Consider the following 13065-nt stretch of genomic DNA (forward strand, 5'->3'; position numbering starts at 1 on the left):
ATAGATGTCTGTTTATACAAATATTCATTGGGTCTGGCCTGGCACAATTTTAACAAACCGCCTGTTAGTCTCTGTGTGGCAGTTGTCATAATATTTTCTCAATATCTTATATATTTGCACAAATTATTTCTTCTATTAGTGTGTAGTTTTATCTGGCAATGGTCATGTATGGAAGGCAAACAATGTACAGAGTCAACAGAGCAAAGAAATTCAACAAGGAAGTTCCTATTGGTATGGCAGAAAAGCCCCGGATTGGTGTCCTGTGCATGCGTGGCAAAACAAACAAGACAGTTTCTTGACGCAAGATAATACCACTCTTAATTAGGTTTGGTTAAGTTGGGCTTATACTTTTTACGTGGAAATGATGTTTTGTGCACGTATGCGTATGTGTGCCATATGCCTAACTGCGAGAAATCAGATACAGTTGCCATACACCTAACCTCTGCCTTTCAAGAAATGGTTAATCTTTACTGTATAGACGCACTAAGTTAGGACAAATTGAATATGATTTTCTTGTAGAGGATAAAAAGTTCCCATCATCACAAATTGAATATGATTTTCTTGTAGAGGATAAAAAGTTCCCATCATCAGTGCAAGAAATAATCTCCAGACACAAACAGTAATGCCACAAATAGAGGTAAAAGATTGCGGAAAGCACCACTCTCAGGGCCGTACCATAAAAGTTTTGGGAAAGGGCAGGTGATCGCCTGGCGATGAATATTTGAAATCTTATTTGATATAAAACATAATTAATATGACATATTTACCTGCAAGTTCTATATAGGATTACACCATTATAATTTCACATCTTTGAAAAGGCAATAGTAGGGTCATCCATGTTCTTTAGACATATTTCAGTAAGGTGGAAAGGTAATTGCCATAAAACAGAATTTTGTTAGTGTGATAAAGGAAATAATATTATTATTTCATTGTTTATTGCTCTGAAGTTGCTGTGACACGTAAAAATTGTCAGCAATTGTCAGCTGCCACTTATCAAGAGCTGCACATAGGGTGGTACTAGTGATCCTGAAGAGAAAAGCTACATATTGGTTTTTACAAGCAAAGCTGTATTCAAGTAATTATAAGCTTTTGTATCAAAATAAAACCAATCATATTATTGTCCAAAAATTATAGATAGCCTAGATTACCTGGAAAGGGAATGAAATGCATTTTTGCAAAGTTATTGGGTATGCATTATAGATATACTAATTAGGATGATAAATTTCGTTCATATCAAGTAAATAAAAAATCTTTGTGAATTTTATTGATCTATTAAAACCGTCCTCGACAGTCCTGTGTTGTCAAGCGATCGCAAATCTTCAATACATGAGTTGCAAGACAGAGCTCTCCGATCTCTCTGGTGATCTATAATGAAATTTATAATTAGTCTAAGCCAAATCTAAATAAGGCTATAAATCCATCTTAAAACACTTAAATTAAGTATAAGGATATTAATAAAACACTTTAAGAGCATGAATGTGTAACATTATTCACTGATACGTAGCCAAATATTGTTTTGACAGGCTCATAGTAATACACAAAGTAGTTTGACAAAGAGAAAATGCGTTCATCTGTCTTGTGTTTTTCTTGCAAGGTAAACAAGCTGATGGACTTAGAATTTGAAAGGCAAGCACGTGTTATATTTTCGTCATTTAGCAGTCACTGTAAGGCCTCTGCATCTTATACCATATCCTATCCCACCCTATGTCTTCCGCTCTATAAGATGGCAGTGTCCACTTTGCTCTATCTATGCGTGTCGGTCTGTTCAACCTCAACCTTAATTAACGATAATGAATAGTAACAAATATTAGATTAGTAATTGAAATTAGGGAGGAATTGTATTTAGTAGCTCAGAGTATGTCTTTTATTGTAAAGAAGGAATATTTCTATAAATGTATAAGGTCTTCATATTGTTTAGCAGTTTTACTTACAGGATAAGCAGAAAAGTTTATTGATATCAATTATGTATGAAACCTTATCCTGGGTAATTGAAATTTAACTGTTAGTGGAGCAACATTTACAGTTTCCATGGTAAACTTCAAGATTATAGTTGAAATAACCTAAACTCTTGTTTCTTGAGTACTTTGATAGGTTTTTATTGGTAATATCAGTAATAATATCGTCATATAGATGACTGCTGGTTTATATATCTAATTAGCCTAACTAGGGGAACAGATTTCAAGGATGGTAAACAGTTAAGATGGGGTTTATTGCTATTATTGTACATTAACCTCAGGGGTCCAGGGAATATATGGTTGTATTATATAATTACTATGGGGGTATAAGTGGCATTACCTTGGATCTTTTCTTTGACATTCATGGGGATACAGTATATAGTAATAATGTATTGTATATAAGCTATGGGGTCCAGGGAGTGGTGTCCCATGGCAAGGGGCTAGGTGGTGAGTATTCCTGTGGATTTTACTGTAAGATATGGTGGATACCCATGGACTTTTTTTAAACCAGGTGGGTATAAGTTGAAGAGACAGATAGAGGGAAATGGACACCACCACCTTGTAGAGCGGAGGAAAGAGAGTGGGATAGAACATAGTTTAATGGGACCGTCCCAGATGAGGGGGGCGTACAGGGGGTCAAATTGAGTTAGCTAGTGTATAGTATAGGTACATGGATGAGGAAACTACCAAATGAGTATTAAAGCCCCACTATGGCTCGTTGTCTTGCAGCCGACACAAGACATGCTTAGCACCTGGGCAGGTGCGTCACTAATGAGCGCCCAGGTACACCAATGTGGACCTTTGCTTGTTGCAATCGCGCATATGGTATTTGATAATGACATTGTGCATAGATATGAGTTTGTGAATGTTCAAGGAGCACTTTTATACCAATATCAGAAAAAATGTATGTCAGTGATTTATGACGAAGTATTTTGTGAAATATATCTAAAAATATATGTTTTGTGTCCTTTTACATATGAAATGTACTTCGAGTAAGACTCACTGGTTATATGTTTTAGTTTACGAAGTAATCTGTATGTCTATCATATACGAAGCACTAATGTTTGAAAATAGCCTTATAAGTAAGGATTGAAATATTTCCGTTACATTTCGCTCAACGGTCGGTACATCACAGCATGGGTAAATATGATTTGATTTGAAATTAGTAGTGACCGTTGTAAAGACGAATTCAATATGAAAGTTACCTAGATGTCGGATTTTTAAACTTTGGATGTATAAGCAAGATACAGATTATTTCACATAGAAGATGATAGTACTCAGTAATACCTGCTCTGAAATAAAAACTATATGGAATTTTGAGCTCGTTTGTGTGTGCAGTCTTTGTCTAGAGTTGAAAAGGCTATCACTCCTGTTTTGTGCGTTCCCGATAAAAACTATTGTGTTTAGACGTTACCATAGGTCTTAAGTACCATAAATTCGCAAATATCCCACCACACCTAGGCTTCTGCCTGATTTTATGTACTTCTTAGTAAAGATAATGGGTGCAAATGGCTAATCACCAACTCTACACTCATACCCCTTTGCAATCTGTTGATATTGACAATTATGGAAGAAGATAGTTTGAGAGGGAAAACTAAAGTATTTTATTCCTTTAGATATGAAAGTCGTTGTAGGCCTACTAAATAAGGATGATTCATTTTTTTAACTTTATGTGCGTGTGTTCACATACATGAGATCATCCTTGAAAATAATAAACACTCGATGACCCTTTTTTTTTGTTTTAATCTGGTTTACACTAGTTGTTTCTATGATTTAATGCATTTATTAAACCTTTCAAACAACAACATGTGTTTTTATATCAAATATAATACCCTGTATCTCCGTTATTTGTTTACATTACCTTCGGTACATCATCACGCTCGTGATTTTCATGTAGTACAAATGCAGTTTGTTGCTTTTGCTAGAGCCTCAGAGCCCTAAGGCCATGTAAATTGCTGATTTCTCACTTCATTTTGCCAGCCACCAGGTTGATAGCTCACCGGCACACTCATTTCAAGGTAGACCGCTGGTAAGAAATGTTGCGTTTCCAGTTTGGGTTGATTCTGGGTTATTCCTATGACTATGCAGTGGCAAAGAAGTTAAAATAGATGATCCCAGTTTAATATCTGGGCCTATCAAGAGCTCCAAATGCAGAAGCACTCCTGATGGTAGAAAAAAATGCACGAAAGTTTGACGTTTCCAGATATAAAGGTATTTGGTGCCCGAAAGGCACACCTAGTCACAACAACTTAAATTGTTATATTAGGCTGATTTATTAGTCAATATGTTTTTTGAGGGTGGAACATGTGGATTCCAGCAGAGTTTTTGAAATTCCATAATTTCCCAAATATACTTCATGCCCTCCTCTGCTAATGGGACTAACAAATCAAGATCGTTGATGGAGAAGTACTCAAACGCCTGAACGATTCATTCGCAGAAGAAACAACACCAAGAATAAATGAAATCATTGGGTTTCCTGCAGAAAAACATCAATTTTTTTCAACTTACCCTTAGGGTTTCATGGGCCATTTTTTTATATTTATTTTTTATTTTGTTCTACAGTTCATTCTATTTTCTATTATTTTTTGCTGCAATTTCCCAGATGAATTCCATGAATTTCCCTACTATTGGAAATTCAATTTCAGTTCAAGATTGTTAGCTGTAATTTGTTATTGCACAGATCAGTATTGCTATATATTTGCTGTATACCTGTAATTCTCAAAGAATATCATATTTTTATCAGAAAAGTAGGTGTGATGGTCTTAGAAATTATTTAATATTAAATGGAAAAGTGTAAGTGACATTTCTGTTATTACATATTTTTGTACATGTTTATTTTTACAGAGTGAAAAAGGCCTTAGCAGAGGTAAGGCTTGAAGCCTTTTAATTTGAAGATTGTACAGCTTTCACATCTTGATATACAAGATGTATTTGTACAACCTGACTCTACAGCGTGCATCAGGCATCACCCATGCCGTGCATGGGAATTTTTCTGGAACACGCACACAGGAATTAGTGGTTTCTCGTGGAAGATCATTGGAACTTTTGAGACCTGATCCAAATACTGGGAAGGTGAGAAGTTGTTGTTTATGGAAATATTTACTTGCTGTGTATTACTATTTTGTCTGTTTCAAATATAGATAATTATTGTTTAATGATTATGTGGCACTGTTTCTAAATATTGTGTATTCAATATTCTTGTCATATAAAAAGATTTGAAACTAGTCAAAGAAATTTTATCTTATAGTTTCTGGATTTTTGACAGGTACACACCATTTTAACAACAGACATATTTGGTGTTATTCGTTCACTGATGGCATTCAGATTGACTGGTGGAAATAAAGGTATGTTTATCAATTAGGTGATTTACATGTTAAATCTAAGGGATACATTTCTGTCTAAAATACTCATTTGACTTTCTTCATTTTGCTTTATGGAAGGTAGTATTCAAAGTTGGGTCTTTTATCAAAAATGTAATTTAGAAATATTTGTCTTTCAAATAACATCTTTATTTGGAACTTTTTTTATTTAGAAATACCATGTTGATTTGAATCATCATACACTTCTTTTGTATCTTAGTTAAGAAGAATACCAAACCTTGGTTATTCAGTTTAGTTAATTCAGAAAAGCAGTGGGAAGAGGGCTGTGCTTAGGCAGACCAAGACATGAGCCCATGAATGTCTGGTGACCATTTGATTGTGAGATGATCCCTTGATTAGCTGTAAGAGATCAAAGGTAGTTGAGTACATTTATTTACTTATATTAAAAGCTTTGATTAAATTCAGATAATGAAATATGAAGCATACCACTTCTCATAATTTCAGATTATGTTGTGGTGGGATCTGACTCTGGCAGAATCACCATTCTAGAATATAGTCAGGCTAAAAACCAGTTTGAGCGCATCCACATGGAGACATTTGGTAAAAGTGGTTGCAGACGCATTGTTCCTGGCCAGTATCTTGCCATTGATCCAAAGGGCAGGGCAGTAATGATTGGTAAGTTGGATGATATATGTGTGAATATGATTATTGACATATAATTAGTTTTCTTCATGTGTCTAGTGTAGATTGTCTTTACGTGAGTCTGGACAAAATTAATTTTATCCAAGCATGTTATTTAATATTCCTCCCAACAAATTCAAGATTCTACTATGCAGATTTGATGGGGAGGTTAACCCACTTACAATGGCCGTCACACATATGAGACACCTGGAAAAATAAATATTACCGGGCATTTCGCCAGTACAACGCTAGATCAGAGCTTGCGCTCTGATTTTGTTGCCTATGGCGGATGGTGGGTGGGCAGATTCCCAGACTTGCCTGTGCGCTGTTTTGAAGCCACCCAGAAAATATTATTTTCAGCTTGGAAATGTACTTTCGTTAGTCGGTTAATGTAGTGGTCCAATATTAATAGGTAATGGGTTTGCCATTACATTTTATTTTTGATGCTTCAGGTGCTGTTGAAAAGCAGAAGTTAGTGTACATTCTCAACCGTGATGCAGCAGCAAGACTGACAATCTCCTCTCCATTGGAAGCACACAAGAGCAACACACTTGTATATCACATGGTAGGAGTGGATGTTGGTTTTGAAAATCCACTCTTTGCCTGTCTGGAGATTGATTATGAGGTTAGTCTGACATCATTGGCCATATATCTTCACTTCAAGTGTAAATAGGAGTTGTCTGTAATAAGATATCTCTGAATGATTTATTGTTCTAAAAAAATATATAATAAGATTTACATAATGTTAACAGGAAGCAGACACTGACCCTACAGGAGAGGCTGTACACAGGACTCAGCAAACTCTAACATTTTATGAACTGGATCTGGGACTCAACCATGTGGTTCGGAAGTACCATGAGCCCCTTGAAGAACATGCAAACTTCCTCATATCAGTGCCAGGTATATAGCTGTAATAGACCTCTGAAATCTCTGCTAGTATTTTTATGACATTTAAAGTACTATCTTTTAGTAACAATATACCTTTTGATGTCTTAAAACTTAATTGTTTTATTGAAAATTTGTTCTTAATTTGATTTTTTTCAGGTGGAAATGACGGACCTTCTGGTGTTTTAGTTTGTTCAGAAAACTACTTAACCTATAAGAATCTGGGAGATCAACCTGACATCAGATGTCCTATTCCTAGGAGAAGAGTGAGTTTCATTTATTTTTTCTTTTTGTATAGATATGCTAAGGAAAGGGTCAAGGACAGCTCAGGATTTATTACAAGTAATTGATTCAGTTTTTCATTTCAAGACTTATTTACACGAGATAATTTCCAATCTAAAATCTAATGTTCGATTGATATTTCCAGAATGATCTTGATGATCCAGAGCGAGGAATGATCTTCATTTGCGCAGCCACTCACAAGACCAGGTCAATGTTCTTCTTCCTGGCTCAGACGGAGCAAGGAGACATCTTCAAGGTGGGTGTCAGTGAAATTTATACCAGGTATAAAATATGAATGAACAATGATTTTTGAAGGATATTTTATTTTAGCATTACATTTTCATGTAACCAAGCCATGTTCTTGATTTGTACGTGATTTTTTTCTTTCTAGATAACATTGGAAACAGATGAAGATGTTGTGACAGAGATCAAGTTGAAGTATTTTGACACAGTGCCACCCGCAACAGCAATGTGTGTCCTCAAGACTGGGTTTCTCTTTGTTGCCTCAGAATTTGGAAATCACTACTTGTACCAGGTCAGTATTTACATCTGTTATATGATTGTCATAATATCAGTGAACAATGTTCTGTAACCTATTGGCATAGTTGCTGCACCAAAGTATGTATGCCATGTATCAGTTGTACTTGTAATTGTTGTCCTTAGTCTTTCTATCCATTCTCTTGATTCATAATGTTGACTGTTCACAGATTGCTCATTTGGGTGATGATGATGATGAACCAGAGTTCAGTTCAGCTATGCCACTTGAAGAAGGAGATACATTTTTCTATGCACCACGACAGTTGCAAAACCTTGTGCTCGTTGATGAACTTGACTCACTTTCTCCTATTATGGCATGCCAAATTGCTGATTTAGGTGAGATTTGATAAAGGTTAAACTGGTTGGTTGTTGTTCTTAAAAAAAGAAAGAAAGAAAAAAATAATAGATAGATAAAAAGTCTAGTATTACTTGGTTTTGCTATTTATCCACAGCAAATGAAGATACACCACAGTTGTATACTGTTTGTGGTAGGGGCCCAAGGTCATCTCTTCGTGTACTTCGTCATGGTCTTGAAGTGAGTGAGATGGCTGTGTCAGAGTTGCCCGGTAACCCCACAGCTGTATGGACTGTCAGGAAGCGAACTGAAGGTAAGTAACAAAGAGTACAGGGTGTTTACCCTCATCTCTTTTTGCAGAATGAATCACGGAAGATGCAACAGATAGTAAAAACAACTCAAGGAGTGACCGTTCACCATTGTGGCACTAGTCAGGGGAAGTTACTCTTGGTAGGGACAGAAATTCCCCGCCTTTGTATGTAAAGATGGTTATTTAGAGAACATTGTTTTTATATTGTCATATATGCATGTTGTTTTAGTAATAATGAAGATGAAGGTAGTGCAACTTGACTTTCTTGTGGTAAAGAATAACTAATTTTTGTATTTGCCCTATGGAAGGTAGGCATAAAGAGAGAATTGGAAATGTAGGTAAAGAAGAGGTCAGAACTGTGTAGACAGTGTCAAATTTTTCAGTAAAATGAACTTTGCTATATCATTCCATACTGCACATACTAAATTCAAATTTTATGTAATTTAGTGTTTTTATATATATTTTTTTCTTCCATGTGGAAATTTAAGAAACACTTACTTTACAATGAATTGGACTATTATGCGTGGATTAACATAGAATTGCTTGTTTGTTTAAGCAGAAAGATGTGATACATTAACCCCTTGGATCTGGTAGCTTCAAGACAGTCACATGGACAAAAATATAGGCTTATGTGAACAACCGCTCTGCTGGATGTGTGGCTTATAGGCCTGGCTTATGTGAACGGCCACTCTGCGGTGTGCAACTTGTAGGCCAGGCTCACATGAACAATTGTGTGTGGTGACAAGACTCTTTGCATTCCCTACAATGTTGTTTTCTCTATGCATAAAGAAGGGTTTGTACGGGTCCTGCAGAATCATGGAAATTAGCATTTCCAGACCTGGAATGTAATGGAATTTTGTTTTCAAGGCTGGTAAATCATGGAAATTTGGTTTCTTTTAAAAAAATAAGTTAGACACTTTTTTTTTCTCTCTCTCTCTCAATTTATATTCTGAGTATTCAGAAAGAAATAAAAATGAACTTGAAAAATTATGTAGCCTAAATTGATACATGCTGATCCATCATAGGCAATTATTCACATAAAGTGAACAAGTCATTGCTGAAACTTTTGATGTTTGTCAACACCAAATTAGGTTTACAGTCATTGTACATGTTGTAATGGGATATATGTATCGTGAATATGCTTCAAAGGATCAAAGGAAAGAAAAAATTCATGGAAAAATGCCAACACCTCTAGAGAGTCCAGGAAAAGTCATAGAATTTTGATACCAAAGAAGTGTACGAATCCTGATAAGTTTTTTTTTAGCTTTTTTGCCATTTGCCAATGTCCATATTTGTCATTTGATTTGCCTTTTCCAGGTGGTGATAGACACTTTTCCTTGCACAGACTCCTTATCATCCTTGTAGGTAGTTTATAATTTAGTTCAAGAAAAGAATGTTATTTGTGTCATTTTTTTCATAATCAATTTTCTGTAAGACAACCTGCGCCACTGGTTACAGCGCCTAGGAATAGGATGCTGAGCATGGAAATGGCATTCTCTCTGGAGCTGGCACTTTTCCAGTCATGGTGCACGGACACTATATTCCACACTCGTTTATCAATGGGAATAATTTAATAGCCCCTTTCCAAATGCCAAATGAGTCTAATCACCCTCCAAGAGGTTTGAGCACTTGTGGAGAGTCTTTTTCATCACCCCAGCCATTAGCTGACATGCTCATGGCAAGTTTGTGTCACCTGGCCCACAGCCACTTTTTCCATTGATGGCATGTTCACGTCACTCACCCCTTTAATCAAATATTTTCATGTCATGTTGGCCACATCATCCGGAACAAAGGGGTTAAAAACACATTTTATTCATTGTTTTCATTATGTGTAGTGGTGACACATCTGGCTGAAGGTTTAATAACAAGAAGAACAGTCTTGGATAGTTCTAATGAAAAGGTTGTTTGATGCTTATCAAACAGCCTTTTTTCTCTTTTCAGGCTGAAGGAGAGATGGCAGTCTGAACAGGTAATACAGATAAAGGGACTGACTGACTGAGAAGTTGTTATCTGTATTGTAACTTCTTAATTTATTTTACAATTTTGAAAATGCAAGAAGCAGCACAAGAGTGTACTATCCAATACTTTTCCAAGAAAAAAAGGGGGGGGATTATATTCACTAGTGAAAATTTGACTGCACAGACAGCATGATATATGTTTCTATGTTGCCCAAGATTGTACAGTATTCATCTTAACCAAAATAAAAGGGAGATGAGATGGGTGAAGGGAAAGGGATGCAGGGAAGAAGGATCTGATAGCAATGGTTAGTTGCTGTTGTTATTAGTTTTACTATTGTTGTTGTTAGCATTATTATTGTCTCTCTCTCTCTCTCTCTCTCTCTCCCTTTCTCTCTCTCTCTCTCTCTCTCTCTCTCTCTCTCTCTCTCTCTCTCTCTCTCTCTCTCTCTCTCTCTCTCTCTCTCTCTCTCTCTCTCTCTCTCTCTCTCTCTCTCTCTCTCTCTCTCTCTCCTTCCTCTCTCTCCTCTCTCTCCTTCCTCTCTCTCCTCTCTCTCCTTCCTCTCTCTCCTCTCTCTCCTCTCTCACCTCTCCTCTCCTCTCTCTCCCCTCCCCCCCTCCCTCTCTGTCTCTCCCATTCTATTCTTTTGAATTACTAAAAATTTACAAACAGAGTTAAGGTGGAAAATACTGTTATTTGGCACAGAAGAGTTGATTTGTCTTGTTCTTATATCATTTATTTTTCATTGTTGAACTTTAAAAGAAATTAAACCCTTGTAAATTAAAGATACATATAAAACACCCCCCCAATCATGAGAAGGCTTAAAGCCTCCTTTTAGCCTCACATAGCATCTAAAGAATTGTTTATGCTGTAGACAAGAGGATAGAAAATGATGAAATTTTGGTTCCTTCTAATTTTTCCCTTGAGCTGCTAACTTAGTATATACCCTGAAGTATGGTTTTGTATGGTGCCAGGGGCTCTTGTAGTGATTTGGCCAGTTTGAGAACAGTGATTTTAAGTCCTTAATATATCTTCAGTAATAATTGATAAACTAGTTGAGTTAACTGAGCATACTGCGAATCATACAAAGATAGTTTAGAATGTTTTCTTGGTTGTATGATTTTCTCTTTTGCCAACAATACACTATTCAATTAATTTTCTGTTTTTCTGTTTTTTAATAACACATGTTACATATATATTTTGAGTTTTTTACTTATTTTTCAAATTTTTAACTATCCATCTCGTACATGCCCTTTTATGTTGAAATGCTCTTCACAACAGAAATACCAGTTTGAAATCAAAACTAAGTTGAAGAGGTTGGATAGTGCTGACTATTAGAGTGAGCCCAAACTGAAATGTTATTATTATTATTATTTATACTTCAATTTTTTAACAAAAGTACTTCATACTTGGTATTTATGCAGTTTTAATAGTGGCTTTCCTTGTGGAGGCGATGTTGGAAGACAAGGTCATCACAGAGGTGCTATTGTACTGTTCTGGTGGAGACGTTTAGGAGAAGTTGTGGGTACATCCTATCGAGTTCCTTTACAGTTCTCTGTCCACTCAAACTTGGAGAATCTTCATTGGTTCTCTTGAAGCAGATGCATAGCCTCCCAGACCTTTTTTTGCGGAGTGGTGGACCTTCATCATGTCACTCGTTGGTTATCCTAGTCCAGTACTGCACTCTACAGAGTGCCATGCTGGTAATGATAGTGATAACCCCATCCCATTATACTTCCCCCCCCCCCTCAAGTTTCAGGGAAACCATGGCAGAAATCTGTTCCTTTGTAAGCTCTGTGCTGCCTCCCATATCTCCATAAAAAACTAAATAAGGAGCAATAGTCAGGCTTATAAACTATGTGGGGCAACACAAAAGACAAACTGAATTCACCACCTGTGAATGTGCGCAAGTTACATTATCTTGTTCAAACAAGCGGCAGCTGATTAAGCTCTACTCTACCTCCCTGGCTGACGCCAACACTTTGGTCAAAAGAGTTATATGGGGTGCTTGATAAATTGCCAAAAATCTTAGTGCAGGAATTTTGCGCCAAGACGCTGACAATACATAGTACAAGAAATTTAGGTAAACTACTGCATTATTGATGGTTGACAATTCTAATATTTTAGTGGAGTAAATAGAAATCACAGATCAGATTTTATGAAAACTATTCTCATATTTGAATTTTCTTTATGGTTTAGGATGCAGGCATAAAGATAATTTGTGCAAATTCATTTTCTGACAATGTAAACTCAATCTTATAGGTTTGCTCTTGTTCTTTGGCCTCAAATTGCATCTGAGTTACCAGGTAGTTGTTGGTCTTTGGTTTGGTTAAAAAATCTTTACAAAAATGTATTGTTCATATGTTTTAGGAAGGAAAACAACTTTCTTCTCTTCATTATTATTATTATTATTTATTTATTTTATTTTTTATTTTTTCCATAATGCATATACATTTGCATGATTATCTTTTCAGATCTTTATGATTCGTACATCATTGTATCTTTCGTAAATGCCACACTTGTGCTGAGCATTGGAGAGACTGTAGAGGAAGTGACAGATTCTGGTTTCCTTGGTACGACTCCTACATTGGCCTGTTCCCAGCTTGGAGATGATGCGCTTGTACAGGTAATGTTTGTTTATGCTATTAGGTTCGAGTATAAATGAATTTTCTTTCCTAATGCAGTGAAAGGAATTGTAGGCGAACCAAAATAAGATGAAGTTTATAATTTCTTACACTTCCAAACACAGATTTATCCAGATGGCATCCGTCACATCAGAGCTGACCGTCGTGTGAATGAGTGGAAAGCCCCTGGAAAGAAGACTATTGTGCGATGTGCTGTCAA

At 36.2% G+C, this 13065-nt stretch overlaps 1 protein-coding gene across 6 annotated transcripts in view; it reads left to right on the plus strand.

Annotated features, from left to right (window-relative positions):
* Positions 1 to 13065, plus strand: part of Sf3b3 (splicing factor 3b subunit 3) — a gene marked incomplete at its 3' end in the record, with an annotated part of 14323 nt that extends 1258 nt beyond the window's left edge. For 5 of the 6 annotated variants that reach the window (XM_070139293.1, XM_070139297.1, XM_070139294.1 and 2 more), the window contains 12 exon segments: positions 4800 to 5027; positions 5221 to 5299; positions 5780 to 5950; positions 6409 to 6581; positions 6709 to 6856; positions 7001 to 7107; positions 7269 to 7379; positions 7515 to 7658; positions 7831 to 7996; positions 8113 to 8268; positions 12696 to 12847; positions 12971 to 13065. In XM_070139293.1, coding sequence (XP_069995394.1) covers positions 4881 to 5027; positions 5221 to 5299; positions 5780 to 5950; positions 6409 to 6581; positions 6709 to 6856; positions 7001 to 7107; positions 7269 to 7379; positions 7515 to 7658; positions 7831 to 7996; positions 8113 to 8268; positions 12696 to 12847; positions 12971 to 13065 — 1649 coding nt within the window. 6 annotated transcript variants of the gene reach the window in all.

The sequence above is a fragment of the Penaeus vannamei genome, chromosome 25 (genome assembly GCF_042767895.1).
Source record: "Penaeus vannamei isolate JL-2024 chromosome 25, ASM4276789v1, whole genome shotgun sequence".
Lineage (NCBI taxonomy): Eukaryota > Metazoa > Arthropoda > Malacostraca > Decapoda > Penaeidae > Penaeus > Penaeus vannamei.